Source organism: Dendrobates tinctorius, unplaced genomic scaffold (assembly GCF_039654945.1).
Source record: "Dendrobates tinctorius isolate UK_male_01 unplaced genomic scaffold, ASM3965494v1 ptg000265l, whole genome shotgun sequence".
Taxonomy (NCBI): Eukaryota; Metazoa; Chordata; class Amphibia; order Anura; family Dendrobatidae; genus Dendrobates; species Dendrobates tinctorius.
In genome coordinates, this window is record NW_027361932.1 from 10,790,034 (window position 1) to 10,813,815 (window position 23,782).

Here is a 23,782-nt window from a genome sequence, read left to right on the forward strand (position 1 = left end):
TTTCTGCGGCGTAGGTTTACGAGCCACAGCATGTCAATTATCTAGCTTCTCCGCTGCGTAGTCTCACCCATAGCCAGTCCTTAGATGTGTTAAATCTCTATAGCTCTCTGAACACATGCTGATTTAACTGTGTGATCAAAAAGCAGCGAAAATACGCTATTTCCTGATGGGGGGGCACATAGCCTTAAAGTGCAGGGTGACAAAGCAGCTTATTGTGTGACTGTTGTATTATATGTAGGAAAATATTTGGTGCACAAATCTGTAGCAATTTCTTTGAAACTATAGCAAAAGTTGATATAGTCAAGGCAAGATGTGGAAATATTCAACCATGTAAACTGTTACTTCTTATGTGAAGTAGCTCAAAAGTGGTAAATGAGATTTAGTGGTGGTAGAAAGCCCCTTTATACAGGGCTCAGTCATATCCAGGAACATATGCTTCTGTATGTCAGATCATACCCTTCATTTTAGATCCAGATGAACCTGTGTGTGAAAATTAAATTGGAGACATATGGAAGCGCCGTGGGAAACCAAAGAAGATGGAGGCCCCGTAGCCGCTTTGTACAACAGAGGTTGAGCAAAACTTTAAAGGGAATCTGTCAGCATGGTTTTGTTTTGTAATATAAGAGCAGAATGATATATGGGAAGAGACCCTTATTCCAGCAACATATTACTGTTTCAATAAAATCAGTGTTTTACCAGCAGATGATCACTACAGGTGATCACTAGAGGACTAGGTGTCTTGTGCTGCATAGCGAACTGCTCTGTGTAACCCCGCCCACACCACCGATTGACAGAAAGCTGCCTATGTGTAGTGTAAATAGAAAGATGTCAATCAGGGGTGTGGGTGTGTTATACGGAGTTCAGCATTCATAGGATCTGCAGCAAAGAAAAAGTGATTGCATCAAAATGACACCATGAAGACCAGCAAGTGACTCATTACTGGAATCAGGGTCTCTGTCCCTACATCATACTATTGTCAGATTGCATAGCAAAAACCTGATGACAGATTCCCTTTAATAGGAATCCTTGTGTTCTTGAACCCAGTCTTAGGTTAGGTGCACATTGCGTCCGGCACTTATACTACAGAATACTATTGTAACTTTTACCGGCATAAATTGTAACCTTCCCGTAGGACCCATTTACTTCCATCTGGCAGGTATTCATCTGCATACATTTTTTTTTCACTGTATATAAAAGGTGCAGCAGACTGTGTTCCTATACAGAGGGCCACTGTAAAGAAAGATACCATGCGGTATATGTTTTGTCTTTTTTTCTACAACAGATTCCTATTATGGTGCACGGGAGCCTACAGTATATTCTTGAGTGTGTGCGCCTGACAAGCAAGGCTGGTGCTGACTGTATATAGATCTCCCAAGGCTACTCAGAATGGGTCATGGACTGAAACTGTCTGCTATACACATTCCTTTACACTTCAGGAGTCAGTAGGAAAACTGCTTCACACGGAGACGGGAATCATCTGTACAGTTTATTAGATATTAATTCACAAGATAGAAAATAGGTCATGCGTTATGGTTTTGCACCTGCTAAAAAATACCTAAAGTAGGAGGAATGTGTTACTACATAACTTACTATATAACAAGTCAAGTCTTGCCAGGTTTAACCCTTTTGCTTCTGCTAAGACAACGGCAGGAAAAGAGTGTAACCTTTTAAGAGGAATTAAATAATGTGCAAACGAGAGGCCTAAAAGAGTAACCGACTTTTACATTTAAGGAGTCCCAATTCGTGCTCTGTAAGGCAAAAGAAAACCCATAAGGATATTGCCTGTTCCTAAGAAAGCTAACCTAGTACAATTCAGCGCTTAAGTAAGGACCCGAATATCTCAAGTCTGGCAATTACAGCCTCAGAGCCTGAATAAGATTTCTAGTTCTCTCCAGGTCCAATTTGAAGGAGCACAATAGTCAGATGTTTCAGCACAGAAGAGTAGGACAAGCCACCAGCGAGCTCTGATCTTTATCTCCATTTCTACACAGATTGTATGCTCCCTCTTAAGGGGGAAATGTTGCTTGAGATAGATATGTCAGGAGATTTCTCAGACTTTGCTCACAGCATTGTTCAAGTGCCTGAGGCAAAAACCTTCCTTTCGACAGGTAATCCCCAATGATTAATATTAGCCACCATTGTGCTAAAACAGGATAAGGCCGAGCCATACATTGTTCAATGGCGTTAAACTGAGACAATCAAATATAATTAAAGGCACTGGTTGGTTAACAGTAATTACTTGACAATGGCATGTGTACATCCTTGTCGGGGGTGACAAACAGAACTGAGTTTACTAAAGGCACTTGAGAGCAGGTACAATTAATCCTTGAGCCTCTGCTTCAGTCTGCCTGGAAAGAAAACCAGTATCGTACCTTACATACAACAAGGTGGTCTAGGAAACCCCCCTCAGTGAAGAGTACGCACACCATAATATACAGAATTAGAAAATGCTGTGAGCGTAACACTGAGGGTCAGCAATAGTGATGTAGTCAGTGCAAGTACAACCAGCCGAGGGAAAAGTGCAACTTCCTGCCAGGATCACATGGTTGAAAACGGAAAACTTTTCTCAGGAGCACAGGCCCCTTTTGCACTTATGTTATATGCCGAATGCTATTACCAAACACACGAGTATAAAAACACTTAAACAAGGTAAATGGCTACAAATAAGCAAAGATAGAAAAGGAGACAGAAGCCAACGATGGCCAGACAGGTTTCATTGCGTTCGGAGCCCCGCTCTCAAAACTTCATCCGGGGTGGGATCTGCTTCATGGTGCTCCAAGACCCTGTTTAGAGACAGGGGGGAAAAAAAACAACAATTACAGCAAGATCTAGTAAAATCTGCTTGAGATTTAAGAATATGTTACCAAAGGGAAAACTGGAAATGGTTGTGCACATACTTAATCAAAGGTCTGTGAAATAGTAAGCATATAGCTTTCACCTGCCAGGATGTTTGCCTTCTTGGCAATATTGAAATCTACCACTCAACATATAGTTTCAGATGATGATTCTAAAAGTATGCATCATATATAGTCATCATATGCAATCCATACATAGTCAAATAAAAAAAAACAAAAAAACAACAGCCCCCCCCACGTCAATGGAAGCTTATTAAGACCCTTTACACACACACACACACACACAAACACACACATATACATACTGTATGGGCAGTCCAGAATTGTTTAAGGGCATAGTAATCTTAGTGTATGTAAACTTTTGACTTTGCAGTAAGTAATAAAAAGGCCTGAAAACATTCTCTCTCATTATTCTGGCAAATAAGAAATACGGTAATCCTAATTGACCTAATCTGGGAAAGGCTTATTCAGATTTCATGTCAGATATTGAGGAAAAATGCATGTGTGTCTTTTTATATAGTGTATATAAATGGTCTCTAGGTACCTACCCGCACGCAACCTTCGATCATCTCAAGATCTCCTCCTCTACTCCCCCCTTATCTCTTCTTCCCACAACCGCATACAAGACTTCTCCCGTGCTTCCCCCATACTCTGGAACTCCCTGCCGCAACACATCAGACTCTCACCATCAACGGAAACCTTCAAGAAGAACCTGAAGACCCACCTGTTCCGACAAGCCTACAGCCTGCAATGATCCACGGTCTACTGAACCACACCATGACCTGCTCTACCCTCTCCTACTGTATCCTCACCCATCCCTGTAGACTGTGAGCCTTCGCAGGCAGGGTCCCCTCTCCTTATGTACTTGTGTGTCCCTTGTCTTACACATGTTTATTATACTTGTCTATATTTCCCCTTTTCACATGTAAAGCGCCATAGAATAAATGGCGCTATATAAATGCATAATAATAATAATAATAATAATAATAATAATAATAAATGACTGGTTTCAAGTGTGTGTGTAAATATATATATATATACACACACACACACATACACACACACATATACGAGGGGCGCCTGAAAGCTTCGAGGCCCACCCATGAAATCTTTTTTGCATGGTCTTGTTTTGCAATGCAATATGTTATTTAGTTAAAAGGATTAAAAACACATGTGAAATGCACAAATGTGAACAAGTCTGTAGGACAATGTTCACACCACCCACTGATTGAAACACAAACAAAGCACAGAATGAAAAATGTGCAAAAATACCTTGCAGTAAGACATATAATAGTAGTCAGCAAATGCTGATAAAAAGATGACAACAAATACAGGGTATTTAGTCGATACGCTTTTTTGCAAAAAAATGTATGCCAAGCTGCTCCACCACGTCAAGGTAACCCCTATTGAATCAGTCCCTATCTAATATAGTTAAAACCTGAACATGTGAACAGTGTCTAAATGAGCAGGATTAAGACAGGCGCTTACCTGTATGGGTTCGTGGCGTGAAACAGCTCCTTTTGTGCATGTCACACGAGAGGGGTGGGGTCTCTCAAATCATGCATAAGCACGAAAAAAACTGGATTAAAAACACATGTGAAATGCACAAATGTGAACAAGTCTGTAGGACAATGTTCACACCACCCACTGATTGAAACACAAACAAAGCACAGAATGATAAAAAGATGACAACAAATACAGGGTATTTTTTTGCAAAAAAACGTATCGACTAAATACCCTGTATTTGTTGTAATCTTTTTATCAGCACTTGCTGACTACTATTATATGTCTTACTGCAAGGTATTTTTGCACATTTTTCATTCTGTGCTTTGTTTATGTTATTTAGTTAGTTGAATGGTCTCATGAGCAATCTGGATTTATTTTGATTTTTTTTGTTTCCGTTACAGCATTTTAAAGTTGGGTCGCAAGGCTGAAATATGGAAATGGAGAAGTTGGCAAAGTTCACACATTGGCTGCTGCAATTCACTCCTGTGGTTTCCAACTGCTTCAGCACCCACCCTATTCCCTTGATTTGGCTCCCTCGGACTATCACCTATTCCCACAGATGAAAAAGCACCTTGGTGGAAGGTGGAATTGCAGCCATTGCAACAGCTGGTGTGAACTTTGCCAACTTCTCCATTTCCATATTTCTGCCTTGCGATCCAACTTTAAAATGCTGTAACGGAGACAAAAAAATCAAAATAAATCCAGATTGCTCATGAAACCATTCAACTAACTAAATAACATATTGCATTGCAAAACAAGACCATGCAAAAAAGATTTCATGGGTGGGCCTCGAAGTTTTCAGGCGCCCCTTGTGTGTGTGTGTGTGTGTGTGTGTATATATACATACACACACACACACACACACACACACATATGGCAATGAGTGAGAATATTAACACCCTGGCTCTACAGCACATACATATACCCACAAGTTTAGGAGAAAAAAAGTTTATGGTTGGCCTTCTTTCAGTATCACTATATCAAGACGACAGACATGAACTTTGCACGATGAGTTTTTGACACTGCATTTTCTGCACAGTGAAAATTCACAGCGTCTTACAATTCCGACAAAATGGGTGGAATGTACAGAAGTCTCATGCTTAGGCTAAGTTCACACGTACCGGAACTCTCGCGGAAATTACCGCGAGAATTCCGGAATTCCATTCCGCCGCGGTAAAAACCGCAGCATTAGCACAGCATTGCGGAATCCCATAGGAATGCATGGGATGCTTATTTTTCGCGGTTAAAACCGCCGCGGAAACGCGAAAAAAACGCCACGTGTGAACTCAGCCTTACTGTGCTTTATTTATTCATTTTTACACAGCAAAAACTGACTTGCAGAGCGTGTTTGAAATCCGCAACATGCAAATCTCTCTTGCGAGTATGCTGAAAGTTATATGCAGATTTTTCCCATAGAATTGTTTAAAGATGATGAAAATCCACAGGTAAAAAAAGACATATTCGTGTTCACTGTATTTATGAAGAAACAATTTGCACATTTAATTTCCCAGGAGATAAATTGCACAGCCTATAAGCCTCCTTATCCTGGCATGTCACTCTCCATAAGAAAAAACATTACTTCTTAGACACCAGTCAGATGCCTCTCATACAGTCAAATAAGATCCCATGCTTTGCACTGAGGAGGGGGCAACACCCCGAAACACATTTGCAAACAGATTATGATCTGACTTTTATCCTAAATCATGTGATAAGGCTTGTTGAAGGGTTGATATTGACTTTTAGTATTGCTACTTCCAATAGGTGGCACTAGTGTTCTACTCCTCGTGCTCTCGGAAAAGGCAATTCGCAGCGAAAATGCACAAAAAATATATGTAATCTGAACATGACTATCAAAGTAATCAAAGCCAAATAGCAAGAAGTCTCAAAAACAAAGGGGCTTTATTTGAACATGACCTGTCAAAAAGACAAAAACCTCAGCGTCAAAACCGCAATAAAACGTATGTTAAAAAAAAAAAAAAAAAGCAGTTAAAAACGCAATGAAAAATACACTCTAATTTACCTAATAAGTGCAGAAATGCTGTAGAACATCTGCAAAATCAAAAACCTCACCAAATACTGATTGTGGGAACATAGCTTTATGTGATTAGCAGAGAAAAACTCAGTCTGGAATCTGATTCCTGACTCATCCAGGACAGCTGTGTGCTCTCACCAGACTAATCTACCTACTGCAGCACAAGCAGCTGTCTGTAGACCAATTCAGGGTTAAAGTCTGCTGAGTGGTAAGGGGCCGATGAACTAACCTGTTATGTCTGTATTCACTTACCACAGCAGCATCACTTATTTGTCTTCTGGCAGCAGTAGGGTGTACAGCTGAGTACACTGTCAGTGCAGTGGCGGTGTGCAATCACACAACTACTCGTCACTCCACCACGTCTCAAAGAATGCACATACTTCAGATACTCGGCTTAATCCATGCAGGCCTTTGTGACTAAATGAGAAGACTGATCCATGTCTTTGTAATGGTTAAGTCAATATTTGCATTAAATTTGTAACAAATCAGGCAGTAGAAAAAAATGTGCACATGATCATGGGAGTTTTGTATTAGGTAGTTTATAGGACAACCTGTACTAGAGATGGATGAGGATGGAACCAAATTAAATCTTTGAAAGTTTGTCAAACTTCTACTAAATGTACAGCTTCTATTTTAAGTATAAAAAAACTAATTATTGCAATGTATGAATGTATACTGTATATTGCAGGGGGTGGGGAACCTCAGGCCTGCGGGCCGTTTACGGCCCCCAGGCAGATTCCTGGGGATCGCAGTGCTGTAGTTTGCGGGCTCACGGCCCCTTAAATTTCGTCTTGCTCCGTGAGCACACACAGTGGTCACTACTGAGCACTGAGGCATATGCAATGAAAGTTACGACCTGACACCTGTGCCAACGTCAGGACGTACTTTGTGGGTGGAGTTAGCAGACAATTTGTACGGCCCCCGAAGGATGGTATAAAATATCCAAATGGCCCATGGCAAAAAAAAAAAAAAAAAAAAAAAGATTCCTCTGGTTTACATGGAACCGATACGACTGTTGATCAGTAAACTTTTACAGATCAGTAGTCATTTAATAGCCTGTTTATACAGGCAAGACCGATGTGCACTGAGTATTCTGTAATGGCACTTATAAGAACATTTGTTCACAATTATCTTCCAGTGTAAATGCAGCTTTTGTCTTCCCTCTACCATCTATGCTGACTGCGATAGTCATGCTCATTTCTGATTGCTACTCTAATGCCTCCACCCTGTGCCAGTCATTGCACTGGCTGCCCAACTACTACCGAATGCAACAAACTTATCACCCTCACCTGCAAAACGCTGCACAGTTCTGTGCTACCCTACATCATTTCTGTCTATCACACTACTCGTGTTCTCTGTTCTGCAAAGACTAACATCCTCTATAATCTGAATCTCCCACTACTGGCTTCAAGACTTCTATTGTGCTGCACATCAGTCTAAATCCCAGAATCTATAGTTTGAAGCATCTTCGTAGGCAGACTTACCCCATCACCTCACCAATCTAACTGTTCATAGTTCTCCCTTCTCATATTTCCTTCAGAATCTCGTCATATCATCTGGTCCCATACACACCATGCATCAAGTAGCGCTTTGTATCAGAACATATACAGGTACTGGCTGGTGACAGGCTCAAGAAGGTTTATATGTATATAATATACAGCTCTGGCAAAAATTAAGAGACCACTGCAAAACTTTCAGTTTGTTTTTTCTCTTTATAGGTATATTTTTGAGGAAAATGTAAATTGCTCTTTTATTCTATAAACTACTGACAACATGTCTCTGAATTTCCAAGCACTAAATTTTGTATTTATTTTCAGAAAATGAGAAATGGTCAAAATATAAAAAAATTGCAGTGCTTGCAGACCTCAAATAATGCTAAGAAAACAACAATACTAATGTTTTAACTCAGGAATTGTTCAGAAATCAATATTTTGAGGAATAACCATGATTTTTAATCCTTCATGCGTCTTGGCATGCTTTCCACAAGTCTTTCACACTGCTTTTGGGTGACCTTATGCCACTCCTGGTACAAGAATTTTAGCAGTTCTTCTTTGTTTGATGGCTTGTGACTATCCATCTTCCTAGAGGTTTTCAATGGGGTTCAGGGTCTGAAGATTGGGCTGGCCATGACAGGCATTTGATGTGGTGGTCCTTCATCCACACATTGATTGACCTAGCTGTGTGGCATGGCGCATTGTCCTGCTGGAAAAAAACAGTCCTCAGAGTTGGGGAACATTGCCTGAGCAGAAGGAATCAACTGTTTTTCCAGGATAACCTTGTATGCGGCTCGTTTCATATGTCCTTCGCAAAGATTAACCTGCCCAATTCTAGCCTTGCTGAAGCATCCCGAGATCATCACCAAATTTCACAGTGGGTGCAAGACACTGTGGCTTGTACACCTCTCCAGGTCTCCGTTAGACGACCAGGTGTTGGGCAAAGCGGAAAATTAGACTCATCAGAGAAGATAACCGTACTCCAGTCTTCTATGGTCCAATCCTTATGGTCTTTGGCAAACTTCAGCCAGGCTCTCCTTTGCTTCTCATTGATGAAAGGCTTTTTTCTAGCTTTACATGACTTGAGCCCTGCGCCTCTAGGAGCCAGTTACGAACTGTTCTTGCGGTGCACTTCACCCCAGCTGCCATTTGCTATTCCTTTTGTAGGTCACTTGGTGTCATTCTGCGGTTGCTGAGTGACATTCGAATAAGATAACGGTCTTCCTGGTCAGTGGAGTCATTTTCGACCTCTGCCGGTCTGTAGCTTTGCTGTCCCTAATATCTGCTGCTTGACCTTGTTGTAATGGACTGCCGTCTTAGAAATTTTAAGAATGGAGGCACCATGACGCTCACTGTATCCCTCTGCTAATAAAGCCAGAATTGAGCCCTTTTCCTCAATCAAGACTTTTCTTTTCAACATCTTTGGCATGGTTAAGAGTTATTTTTTTCCTTCCTATTACTCTTGGGATATTACTAGCACTTGTTTTGCCATCCAGCTTGCCTTATTGCAAGAGGATTGTTAACACCACAGCAGGGTTTTTTATACTTTCCTTCGTTAAATAAGATTTGGTTCAGGTGGTCACCTAATCATAAGCACATTAAGTAGAATGAGGTGTACTCTGGTTGGAATTCAACTGACACTGGAATGGAATGGCTGTCTGACAAGTAGAGAAGCTGATTTTTATAAAACTGTGCAGTGGTCTCTTAATTTTTGCCAGAGCTGTATATGTTTATATGGAGTTTTTTTTTTATCAGTGTCTTGTTTGTGTTTCTAATCAAACAGAACAATTTATTTTCATATATTTAGATGTGAACTCTTAGGCTCACAGCGTTTTTTTCCCGTTTCCGCGGCGGTTTTAAACGCGCGATTTTGCAGCGAAAACGCAAAAAATAAGCATCCCATGCATTCCTATGGGATTCCGCAATGCTGTACTAATGCTGCGTTTTTTTTCCGCGGCGGAATCGCTTCGCAGTAAAATATGCAGCATGCTCATTAATTTAGCGGAATCGCGGCGATCCCGCACCCATAGGAATGCATTGTTCTGCTTACTTTCCGCATGTGGCTGTGCACACCATGCGAAAAGTAAGCAGAACATTTGCGGATGATACCCACGGTCCGGAGGAGAGGAGACTGTCCTTCCGGGCTTTGGGTACCATATCCCTGTAAAAAATAGAATTAAAAATGAATAATATTGTTATTCTTACCTTCCGGCGTCCCGCGCAGCCTTCCCGCGCTTCTCCACGCTCCCGGTCCCAGTAATCCTTTGCGAGAATGACCGCGATGGCATCCATTCTCGCGGGATCGTGACGTCTCGCGGTCATTCTCACAAAGGATTACTGGGACCGGGAGCATGGAGAACGGCGGGAAGGCTGTGCGGGACGCCGGAAGGTAAGAATAACAATATTTTTTTTATTATTTTTTACATCCTATCTATCTTTTACTACTGATGCTGCATTGGCAGTACTAAAAAGTTGCTCACACTCGTCAAACACTATGTTTGACGAGTGTGACCAACCTGTCAATCAGTTCTCCAAGCGATGCTACAGATCGCTTGGAAAATGCTAGCATTCTGCAAGCTAATTACGCTTGCAAAACGCTAGTTTTTCGGGAAAATCGCGGGAATTTAAAATGCGATTTTCCAGCGGAATGGAATCCGGAAATTCTCGCGGTAACTTCTGCGAGAGTTCCGCTACGTGTGCACATAGCCTTACTGTGCAGCTCCTTCTCTGTTTTTACCAGCAGTATTCCCATCACACCCAAAAATGTCAGCGTTTGCTAGTCCACTGAATAAACACAAAAGCGTCCAACCTCACTGCCACACAACACATCAGCATGCTCAGTAATTGCGTTACAAGCTAATAACTGGCAGATCTGCTGCTTATTACAGCTTAGTGGTAAAGGACATAGAACGGTTTGAATTTGGCTGCAGATGTCTGCAGGAAGAGCTCTCTTAATGGTGGAAAAAAAAAAAAGGAGGGAACAGTGAAAGCTGCTGAAGGACAATCGGGGACTTGTACGTCCATTTATTCAAGCCAAGGTTCTACTTTCATATAAATCCTATTTATAACTTTGTTTTCATTTACTAAATTTAAGGCCCCGGGAGCTGCCAAGTGATGGTTTGCAGACAGGATCTACAAAACTAGGAAATTACAGGATTTTCCATGTACAAAAGGAAAAATTAGCAGGGCTTTAAAAAACACAGAAAAAAATTTGTAAGGACCAAGTAATAACTAAGAAACATTATATCCCTCCTTATGTTCTGGAAATCTGTTTAAATGTGAAGACAAAATGGAAAAATGGAACGCATGTGAAACTTTCTAAAAGATATATTTCCATTAAAGTTCAGTATTTATGCACATTTTATTGATAATGAACATGCTTTTAAAGGCGTTGTTTAGATTCACAGTAGAACTGCGCAAAAACTTGACCTGCTTTAAATTTTTTTTTTTTTTTTTTTTAAATTGACTTCGTGCACACTTTGAAACCGTTTACCCTTTGACTTACCGGTAGTTTTCCTTTTACCTTATACAATTTTGCTGTATTTGTAATTTACTATGTAAAATTTGAAACCAATAAAACAATGTATAAATAAAAAAGCAGCACTATGCACCTACTGCCACTCCAGTACAGCATCTCCCCTGATCTATGATGGTCTAAGAAGACATGAGAGAAATGGTCACAACAATCATGGTGTCAAGTGGGACAGGAGACCCGGAAGTGGAAGTAGGTACGTAATGCCAACCTCTATTCTCAAGATCAAGCCCTTTTTAATATGAAACTGGACAAGCTCTTTAACAATTCCTGTTCAATCCTGTTGCAATCTGTCCTGTAACTTGCTAATTAGGAGAAACCCGGGTGGCTTGCAATGTCACCCATCATGCACACTCAGAAGCTGAAAGGGCGGCTCTATGGGAGCTTCTGAAGTCATCTAATAGACAGCTGTCTACCATATGTGCAAGCTTCAGATGAGCAAAACCTCACATGACCCCAGGACAGATGCTCGGCTGCTCAATGAGTAGAGTTCTTCTTCATGAATAAATGAGAATTTTGGGGTAATTCACATTTTCACCTTTAGTGGACTGGTAAGCTGTTATTTGATTGTGACGGTAATTCTCCCCAAATCACAAACACGTATGTTCACAAACCGCAACCTAGATCCGAAAACTCAAGTAGAGAAACTTTTTCATACAATTTCAACATGTTTATTGGCCCCAAAAGGTCTCAAGATGTTCAATTTTAGATGGCAAATGTAAAAAGAACGGAGATGCTCTGCAATACACCCAAACTCATTTTTATTACAAACAATGCATACAGAAAATCTTTAAGACAATCCAAGAGCGATTTGTCATTGTTGTATTTTAGTGTCTACATTCAGCAGTGTCTGTATGATTGGGCCTCAACCAAGCATCACACATGCTTAGGATGAAACCAGCAGTGCCAGACCCCAGCATGGAAACGTCTGATGTCTTGTAGATGCCATTTATGTGTCACTGATGAAACACAAACTAGCCAAATTATTTTCTTGATATACTGTTCTAGGTATCAGTGATATTATACAGAGCTCCATTCCTTCTTCAAAACTCGATTTAAAAAAAATCCCGGTTTGTATTTGTCGATATAGCAGCACCCCAAAAATTAATGCATCTGCCTCCTATTAGCTTCAATTGGAGTCCTATAACTTAGTTGTCAGCATGCTGTCTCCAGGATCTGCCACACAAGCCATCAGATGTAACAGAACAAGGGGTGGGAGACATTTTTGTTGATCTCTAGCCCATAACCCCTTCCCAACCAACCCAATTATTATTTGTGCGCTTTGTTTTTTTTTATTCCCCTCCTTTTCTTCCAAGAGCCATAACTTCACTTAGTTTTTAGTGGAAGGGGTTGTACTTTTAAAGGACACCATTCATCTTACCATAGAATATACCGAAAAATGGGAAAAAAATTCCAAGAAGTGTAAAATGGAGGGGAAAGAAAATAGAAAAATGCAATTCTGTCCTGTATTTGGCATTTTGTTTTTAGAGGATTTGTGTTGTAAGAACGACCAGGTAAAAGGATTCTCCTAGTCAGTACATTTATTTACAGGTTGTATATATATTTTTTTTTAATCTAAAAGGGAATCTATCAGCAAGATTTCATATCCCAAACTACTTATAAGACAAGCCCAGCAATACCTTTACTGGGCCAGTCTGTTCTATTAGTGAGAGATCAGAATTGATATGTAAATGAGGCTATAGATATGAAGCCTCTGTCACTCCAGCTCTATTCCCCACCCAATGCCGCTGGCTCCTTCTGCTTGACGGCTTCTCTATCTGAAGTCGCATAGCATATAGATTGTCAGTCAAGCAGGAAGGGGCAGCTGTGGGTGGGGAATAGAGCCGGAGTGACAGAAGCTTCAGATCTAAAAATTGTTAAGAGTCATTTGTATATCAATTCAAATGCTGGGTTCTCAGTAAAGGAGTAACAGACTGACCATGTAAAGTGCTTCTTGCACATATAAACATTTTGAGGGGAATGAAATCTTGCTAACAGATTCCCTTTAAAGAGGAAAAAAAATATTCTGAACTTTGGAAACCATAAAAAAAAAATAAATGTGGTTTATGTCTCCATTTTCTGAGACCTACAACTTTTTTTCCATTCTTCCTTCAATGGGGATGTGTGATTGTTTGTTCTTTGCTTGGCAAGTTGTAGTGTATTTCTGATACCGATTTGAGGTACATAAAATGCTATGATCACTTTATTGGAGGGGTGCAGTTACCAAAATAAGTTTTTCTTTTTTTTTTTCTTTTAACTGTGATAAATCATTTTATATTTTGATGTATTGAACTTTTGCAGTAATGGTGCTACTCATATTTTTGGCCAATTTCATATAATTTTTTTATTTTTAAGAGACCAGTCACAAGCCCCCATTCCATGTCAGTAGGCCACCAGCAGCAATGGTAACACATCGTCACACTGCAATCGCACCACAGGAGGGAATGGTGGGAGAAGGAAATGAGCATCGGAATGGACACCTACCGAAGATTGTGCCACTTAGGCTGGTTTGACACTTGCGTTGAGGAGGGCTGTGGATGGCGGCCTACTTCCTCCGTGAAGCTCCGCCTATTTCTGAATGCATCCTGCGTACCCATCTTTAACATTGGGTACGCAGGGACATGCATTGTATGCGGATACGTCCGCATGTGGCGATTTGACGTGTGCCGCGACCACACGGAAACGCAAAATTTTGCGTTTCCGTGCGGTCGTCGCACACATCAAATTGCCGCATGCGGATGCATCAGCATACAATGCATGTCCCTGCGTACCCAATGTTAAAGATGGGTACGCAGGAAAATGCAGGACGCATACAGAAGTAGGCGGAGCTTCACGGAGGAAGAAAGGAGGAAGTAGGCCGCCATCCGCAGCCCTCCTCAACGCAAGTGTGAACCTAGCCTTATATACCTCTGTAAATCTCCGTCAGGGGTACTAAGTGGTTAAATAGCAGCATTTGGAGCCAGCTTTGATTGATTTTTTGGGAAGCAGGTGCTGGATCTTGAATAGCGTGTAGGTCACATAGGTGCTCTGCTGCTGAAATTTAGGTGTATGCAAGTTCCATCAAGCAACAGGGGTCACAGTGGTCAGACATGTTTCAGCTATTATGTAGATATGTGATAAATGTTCTTTAAAATCCAGTAAAATAGAAATATTGATAAAAGATGAGAGGTGATGTGATAAGGATTCAGTTGATAACTTAATCTGAAAACTAAAGGGGTTGTCCACTACCCAGAGAGTCCCTTTGTAAGGGTACCGTTACACTTAGCGATGCACCAGCGATCCCGACAACGATATGGATCGCTGATGCATCGCTAAGTGGTCGCTAGTGAGCTGCCACACAGGTAGATCTCACCAGCGACATCGCAGGGGTCGGGGGTCGCTACTTACCTGTCAGATGCGGTGATCCTGACGTCCTCCCGCCCACGTCCACGCGTCGCTCGTCGGCGCCACAGGAAGCCCAGCAGGAAGCGCCCGACGAGAAATGGTCCAGGACGTTCTCGCGCGACCAGCGATGAGCAGCGGGGGAGCCCGTCGGAGGCAAGTATCAGACATAGCGATATCTCTAGCAATATCGCTGCTACGTCACAAAATCGGTGACGTTACAGCGATATTGCTAGCGATATCGCTATGTGTAACGGGGGCTTAAATTAAGAAGTCCCACTAGTAAAAAAAAATAAAATAATAGATACTCATCTGATGCATCAGCGCCGTTCCAGTGATGACAGAACTGTGCCTCGCACAATTTTGGATGTAGGGCTCATGCGGCATAATCAGCGGACACTTTGGGGCTGTTGAGCTCTCACTTTAGTTTCCCTGACATTTGTCCTAGAGAAGAGAGCGCTCAGTAGCCCAATAACGGCAGGGCTAACATGGCGTAACAATGACATTCATCCCCCAGGAAGACTCAGACACAGTTGGAACGGCATTGCTGCTGAAGTCAAATGATTTTTGCTTTCCAGGGGTCGTCTACATCATTTTAAAAGGGCGGCGTGCCCAGGTAGTGGATAACACTGTTAAGATCCATTAATACGAAGATTGTTTTTCCCCAGCTGACTAGACTTTTATTACATGGGTGTCAGAGAGACACATGTTGTTCTACTGCGCTACATATGGGAAGGTGGGGGTGTAGCTGTTTATTTCCGTCATGGAATGTGCGCTCCAGAAACAAAGTCACGGAGGAGAAAATAATCAAAACAATAACAATGAAAACTCCAACAAATGAAAGAGAGAGGTTTATGCTTTCACTAAGAGAAAAGTTATAGCACAAGTGCACGAAGCAGGGTCCTTGTACTGGTGTAGAACTGCGGAAAGAAAGCCAGACATCTCTACTGGAAGAGGAGGTCTGTCTGGAATGGAGAAACTGGGAACGTTACAAGAAAACTGCCCTGGATCCAGTAAGCGGACAGTATACAGACACTAGTAGTCTTTAGAAGGGGCTTTATGCATACATATATAGTAAGGCTTACCTGAAAGGAGCAGCTCACTCATCTCCGGGACCTTTCATCCTCATCTGAGCCTGCATTTGTGCGATCATCTCTTGCATTCTCCGCAGCTAGAAAAGAAGAAAAACAAAAGAAGAATCTAGTGAGCAATATTACAAGAACCCCACTGAGAATTACAATAAGTCAATTACCAATGAAATGTGGATTCAGTAACCCAAGAAATGAGTGTATTCACGGTCACGGGGAACGGAATACTATAACACTTCGTGGAAAGACCATAAAATAAAGCATTAATATAGGACATCAAATAGTAATATAGTCAAAGCTGTTTTACCTACTAAATGTTCACATTTTTAATGGAGAAATGAAAAATCTAAACTGTCTCTTGGAGTTTTACTGCCTTTTTTTTTTTTTTTTTTTTTTTGAGTGTTTATTTTAAACGCAGTTTGGCCGCCAATTTCCTTGCCCTAGTTAGCAAGTGAATTTCCATTAGCTGGGTACAGTCAGGAAATGTGCCCACCACCACTCCTCCCCCGTAAAGGTTCTGCTTGAAATGGACAAACGCCAACAAAGCTGAGACTAGAGTGCTAAGATCCAAGTTCTTAAAAAGGGAGGAGATCTGCCATGTACACATTACTAGTTAGTAGAAAAGTCAAACATTTACCATGAAAGTAATAAAACAAAAAATCCAACATCCACGTTACAGAATACTAAAGAGAAATACAAAATAAAACTCCAGCAACTGATATTCTGGAGATTCCATTGGTATTAGATCTAAAAAATACTGATTTTGCTACTTAAACCATGTGTTCACTTATTTTAGAACGTATTAATATGTATGTGTACAATATGTAAAAATCATTGACAATCAATATGTAGGGGTATTGCCAAAATCACAATGTAGTCTATATATACATACATATATACACACACACACATTATTATATTTGTTAAATAAAAATGACAGACCACAAGGCTGAAACAGTATAACATCATATATTACATGTGGGTGCAGATGAAAAGAAAACCAACACAATCAGCCCATGGAAAATCAGTGTAGGACACACTGTAATCAATAAGCAGCAGCAAAATGAAATCAGTGCATAGATGTCCAAGGTATGATAAAATCACAAATCTTTATTAGATAACACAGGTAGAAAAGCACAAACAATGACAGACAAGGGGTGACACAAGCAGAAGCAGAGCAAAGGGGTATACAGTGTCAAAAACCTCACTCTGACCCTTATCATGAGTAAACACCTGGTGGTAAAGATAAATAAGTGTCCAAGTATAAACACCCAATATATAACAGGCAGACCAGTGAAAAGCAGTAAGGGGTAAAATCCCCAGCTGGGCAGCCACAAAATCAGGGGTGAAATTACAAAGACACAAAAGCAAGGTAAACATACCAGGAGGGGAGAGGGGAGAGACACTGAATCCAAAGCTCAGCTGACCTCTTGCTTTTGTGTCTTTGTAATTTCACCCCTGATTTTGTGGCTGTCCAGCTGGGGATTTTACCCATTACTGCTTTTCACTGGTCTGCCTGTTATATATTGGGTGTTTATACTTGGACACTTATTTATCTTTACCACCAGGTGTTTACTCATGATAAGGGTCAGAGTGAGGTTTTTGACACTGTATACCCCTTTGCTCTGCTTCTGCTTGTGTCACCCCTTGTCTGTCATTGTTTGTGCTTTTCTACCTGTGTTATCTAATAAAGATTTGTGATTTTATCATACCTTGGACATCTATGCACTGATTTCCTTTTGCTGCTTATTATTATGTTTGTGCCAATGTAAGCATTTTTAACCCCTTAACGACCGCCAATACACCTTTTAACGGCGGCAGTTAAGGGTACTTATTTCTCAGCGCCATTAAAAAGTGGTGCTGAGGCATAAGTGTATAGCGCCCTCCAGAGTCGGAATTTTTCCAGGGTCTCGGCTACCGGGGTAGCTTAGACCGCAGAGAACATGATTTAGATCGGTTTTTATCGACCCCAGTGTTGCGATCGCCGTTAACTAAATAACGGCGACCGCAAAAAAAAGTCTGATTTACAACTTCCCATTTAATTTCTCTCTCCTCTGATGTGATCGCAAAACAGAGGAGAGTGAAATAGGGTCCCCCCCGATTCCACCCTGGTACCTCCAATGTCCCTGGACACTCCTGCATCCCCCGGCATTTTCTTCCAAGAAGAAAACGGCGGGTGCATTCGCAGTGCGCCGCCCGCCGAGATCTGTCAGCTGTCAACAATAGGAAATTTTTCCTATTGGTCAATTTTGATCACTGTGATAGACCCTATCACAGTGATCAAAATAAAAAAAAAATAGTAAGTCAAGTCCTCCTTTATCACCACCTTAGTTAGGTAAAAATAAACAAAATGTATTTATTTCCATTTTTCCATTAGTGACAGACTGGGGGCTAAAGTTAGGGTTGTAGTTATAGTTGGGATTATGGTGGGGGTTGGGATTAGGGGTGTTAGGGTTATGATTTGTGTTATGGGCGTGTTGAAGTTAAGGTTGGAGTTAGAACTGGGGGATTCCATTGTTTAGGTACATCAGAGGGTCTCCAAATGCGACATGGCGCCACCATTGATTCCAGCCAATTTTGCGTTCTAAAAGTTTAACGGTGCTCCCTCCATTCTGAGCCCTGCCATGTGCCCAAACAGAGGCTTTCCCACACATACAGGGTATTAGCGTACTCAGGAGAAATTGCACAAAAAATTTTGTGGTCCATTTTCTCCTGCTACACTTGTGAAAATAAAAAAGAATTTGGTTGCAATGTAAACTTTTTTTTTTTTTTACAAAAATTAAAATGTTCATTTTTTCCTTCCACATTGCTTTAGTTCTCGTGAAGTACTTGAAGGGTTAATAAACTTCTTGAATGTGGTTTTGCGCATCTTGAGGGATGAAGTTTTTAGAATGGTGTCACTTTTGGGTATTTTCTGTTATACTGACCCCCCAAAACTCACTTCAAATGTGAGGTGGTCCCTAAAAAAATTTGTTGGAAAAATGAGAAATCGCTGGTCAACTTTTAACCTTTATAACGCCCTAACAAAAAAAAAAATTATGTATCCAAAATTGTGCTGATGTAAAATTGACATATGGGAAATGTTATTTATTAACTATTTTGTGTGACACCACTCTCTGATTTAAGGGTACAAAAATAAAAAGTTTGAAAATTGCAAAATTTTCAAAATTGTTGCCAAACTTCCGTTTTTCACAAATAAACGCAAGTCATATTGAAAAAAATCGAAAAAACACTCTCAGAATCAGTGGGATCCATTGACGCGTACTAGAGCTTTAATCTCAAAGTGACAGTGGTCAGAATTGTAAAAATTGGCTTGGTCATTAAGCTCCAAATTGGCTCTGTCACTAAGGGGTTAAATCTGCCACCTCTTCTACATATCATCTTCTAAGGATGACCCTCCAATTGTTAATAAACCTCCAGTTGCCATAGGAACTGTCTTGTACTTTCAGTGGCCCTGGTGACTATTACGCAGTGCTGTCTGTCTTTCTCGGCTGTACTCCTGGCAGAATAGCTGTGCCGTGTCTTGAACAGAGCTTCTAGTGTAAGGCTATGTGCACACGTTGCGGATTCTGCTGAGTTTCCGCAGCGGTTTGGGCCCTGCGGAAACGCAGCAGTTCCGCAGACATGGTACAGTACCATGTTAGCCTATGCAACTTCAAAACCGCTGTGCTCACGCTGCGGTTTTTCCGAGCGGTTTTGCTGTGGTTTACAAACCGCAGCATGTCAATTGTTTGGGCGGATTCCGCAGCGGTTTCACACCTTTAACATAGTAGAGGTGTGAAACCGCAGGGCAAAACCGCAGGCTAATCTGCAGGAAAACCGCAGGTCACTTTACCTGCGGATCCGCGCGGAAAAACCTGCAGGTGAATCTGCAGCAGAATCCGCAATGTGTGCACATAGCCTAAGGAAGTATGTTATGGAAAGGGGTTCAGCCTCCTTAATTACAGTGCAGAGCTCATACCAGGAAGCAGCAGTATACATGTATGCAGGGAACGAAGAGGAGAGATGTACTACAGGATGAGCTGTATACAGGGGGCTGAGTATACAGGGGGCTGAGTGTACAGGGGCTGAGATTAGCTTAGCTTTGTTTACCTGCTGCTGAGTTCAATGATGTAAAACCGCCAATTCTGCACTATTAATACATATTGCAGAAGATTATCTTTTATCATATGCATCAGTTGAGAAGCATTTCTAATTTCACAAAGCTTACGTGTCTCTAGCAGGCGAAAAACACAGTTCTACAATGCTGTTGTGGAGGAGTGCAGGACAGATGGACTCTGCTAGAAGCATCTAATGACGTCAGACCACACTGCAGCTATACTGATGCAGGTGGCAGAACATAAAATGGTGCAGGCAGGGTATGTACTGGAGCATAGCCAGGAGCGCACAAGAAAAGGAGGGATCTGCAGCACTAGGGTATTGCTGGGAAATGTGGTTTTAGCAAATAAGAATAGGACGGTCCATACAGCTATGTACAGCTAAATGCACAAGGGGGCAGAAAGAGATGCAAAAAAAAAGAAAAAAATTACAAAGAAGAACTTTATGTTGAACTTCGTTTGTATATTAAGAATAAGTATGCATTTACTGTGCTTTGTGAAAAATATTGTGACTCTGGGAAGAACGCTTTAATGTAGGTCTTTTCTTATGATGCCGTATTCAGGGATCTATATTAATATTTACAGTAGATCTACTATTTGTAGACATTTGCAGGAATGTTTTACTTTCTGCTCTTTTACACAGAAACTAGGCTACAGGTTACCCTGTAAAGATATACAGCCCACTTCAGTCAGTCCGAAGTCTGGCTGGACAAGGATAGAAAGGGAAAGGATGAATTTGAGAAATAAGAAGGAGCCCATCATCTGGCAGGATGTTCCCACGATGTTTGCTGCGGTACTGGTTTAAAAATATCTTCTGCCTGGACAATGACATGGGGAGAAGGACGGGGCAGAACTGCTGGCCAAGAATAACATGTGGCGGATTCCAGTCTGAGTGCGGACCAGTGAGCAGTCACTGATGTGACTATTTGTGAGCTCAACCACGACTGCTAAGCCGGTCAGTGCAAGGCAACTGCAGCCATTGTGTGCACTGGAATCCTAGCTCAATGCATACGGCTGGACATGCACATGACCCAACAAAAGGACAATCTGCCATCAAGAGGAAAAGGTTTGCTATTGTCTGACGGGAAAATAGCACTATGCAAACAAAGCCTAAAGCTCAATACAGAGCACCAAAATCATGTCATACCGTCTAATTACAACCAAAAGGGCTGAAGTAATAGGACTAACAGTTCTAATTATGGTACAGTAGGTGAAAATCTAACTCACAGCATGACAGCAGGCCACTCCTACAAGTTGTAGCCCACCTTACTACTGCATACTGCATGTCTGACGACTGCTTACAGAAACACCCCGCTCCCCCCCCCCCCCAAGAAGAAAAATACAAAAGGAATATAAGAAACTTTGTAATGTGTTTTATAAGAGACATCTGCTTATTTATCCATTTAAATGACACTTCTCCTCCCCCTAACTGATCTATTCACTCTAAAAATATACAAAAAAAAAAAAAACACAAGAGAAACCAATCAAATCCAAGACAAGACGAAGTTACAGTGAGGTGTCGGGATACAGCGCATTCTGAAATCTATCAACAGGAAAAGTGGGGAGAAGAATGAGGAGTGAGAAAACAAGCAGATAAACAGAGTTTGTACTTCAGTTTCTTTTTACTTATTCCCAGAGAAGGATTCACTGCTACACTTCTCAGTACTTATGAATAATTTCACCCACACTACAGTTGATTCTTTTTGTGTGCTACAGAGAAAGAAGAGCAGGAATGCATCTGCGTGTGCTGCATATAGGAGACATCATAGCAGCTAGTGTCCACTCACAAGCTCAAAGTTAATTGAAGATTAGAGACAGAGGCTGCAAAGGAAAAACTGGTGAAAAGTGGAGGCTAGAAGTCATAAAAATGCCAGAAACAGTGTTACTCCACATGTGCATACACATGAAAGCAAATTCTAAAAAGTTACATCAAAATATAGTTACTTTATAAGGATGCTTGTGAACTGTTTGTAATGTTAAGGTAAGAAAAGATAATGCAAATTGATAGATCAATCTAATTTTGAGCACATACGTCAGCTTTGTGGATCCTGTGTATAGTGAAACTGCTCTGAGGCCAACCAAATGAAATTGCATTGAAAAAGGTGTTCTAGAATATACATTATATATGGCAGAACTGAAATGTGTCACAAGAAATTATATATATATATATATATATATATATATATATATATATATATACATACACACACACACATACTGTATATACATACATATACACCGTATATGCCGAGATTTTCAGCCCATTTTTTGGGGCTGAAAGTCCCCCTCACGGCTTATACGCGAGTCATATAGCCAGGGGGTAGGTGGGGGAGGTGGAGCGGGGGTGTCACATCATGCTGATCTCCCCTAGCGTGGTCTCTGCAGCCCCTCTGCTTGTCCCACGGTCTCCCTTCCTTCCTACAGCGGTCACATGGTACCGCTAATTAAAGTCATGAATATGTGCATATTTATGACTTTAATGAGGGGTACACCGTGACCGCTGAAGGAAGGAAGGGAGACCGTGGGAGAATAGGGCTGCATAGATGCGCCAGGGGAAGGTAAGTATATGATATATTCACCTGTCCCGGTTCCAACGCTGCTCGCCACTGTCTGCCCGCCGGGTCTCTCTGTCAGTGATGTTCAGACAGCAGAGGGCGTGATGACGTAGTCAGTGCACGCCCTCTGCCTGAAGAGTCACTGACAGAGGGACCCGGCGGGCAGACAGCGGCGAGCAGCATTAGAACCGGGACAGGTGAATATCTCAGGTGCGACAAGAGGTGAGTATGTCTTTTTTTTTTTTTTTTTTTTTTTAAATACCTGCAGTAGCGGCAGCAGCAATATATGGGGGCATAATCTATGGGGAATCTTATGGGGGCATATTCAGTGGAGCATCTTATGGGGCAGCATATGGGGGCATATTCAGTGGAGCATCTTATGGGGGCATATACAGTGGAGCATCCTATGGGGGGCAGCATATGGAAGCATATTCAATGGAGCATCTTATGGGGGCATATTCAGTGGAGCATCTTATGGGGGCAGCATATGGGGGCATATTCAGTGGAGCATCTTATGGGGGCAGCATATGGGGGCATATTCAATGGAGCATCTTATGGGGGCAGACTATGGAAGCATATTCAATGGAGCATCTTATGGGGGCAGCATATAGGGGCAAATTCAATGGAGCATCTTATGGGGGCAGCATATGGGGGCATATTCAATGGAGCATCATATGGGACAGCATATGGGGGTATATTCAATGGAGCATCTTATGGGGGCAGCATATGGGGGGTATATTCAATGGAGCATCTTATGGGGGCAGCATATGGGGGGTATATTTAATGGAGCATCTTATAGGGGCAGCATATGGGGGCATATTCATTGGAGCATCTTATGGGGGCATATTCTATGGAGCATCTTCAATCACAATTTAGATTGTGAGCCCCATCGTGGACAGCGATGATAATGTGTGCAATCTGTAAAGCGCTGCGGAAAATGTTAGTGCTAAATAAAAATAAAGATTATTATTTATTATTATTAGCATCTTATGGGGCCTATTCTATGGAACATTTTATGGGGCAGCATATGGGGCATAATCTATGGAGCAGCATATGGGGCATAATGTATGGAAAATCTTATGGGGACATAACATTTATGGAGCAGCATATGGGGCATATTATTCTATGGAGCAATCTTATGGGACCATTATTAACCGTTGTGCAGCATATGGGGCGTATTTTGTATGGAGCATCTTATGGGGCCATCATGAACTGTATGGAGCATTATATGGGGCTCCTGATT

The 23,782-nt window shown here is 41.5% G+C and overlaps 1 protein-coding gene across 1 annotated transcript in view; it reads right to left on the bottom strand.

The window, feature by feature from the left end:
• Positions 1–1,473: 1,473 nt before the first annotated feature.
• LOC141069492 (septin-2A) overlaps positions 1,474–23,782 on the bottom strand; it is a 107,972-nt gene continuing 85,663 nt past the window's right edge. The window contains exons 12-13 of the mRNA XM_073559091.1: positions 15,885–15,970; positions 1,474–2,783 (exon numbers count right to left, since the gene is read on the bottom strand). Of these exons, the coding sequence (XP_073415192.1) occupies positions 15,899–15,970 (72 nt within the window). The 3' untranslated portion in view covers positions 1,474–2,783; positions 15,885–15,898. The remainder of the gene's footprint in view (positions 2,784–15,884; positions 15,971–23,782) is intronic.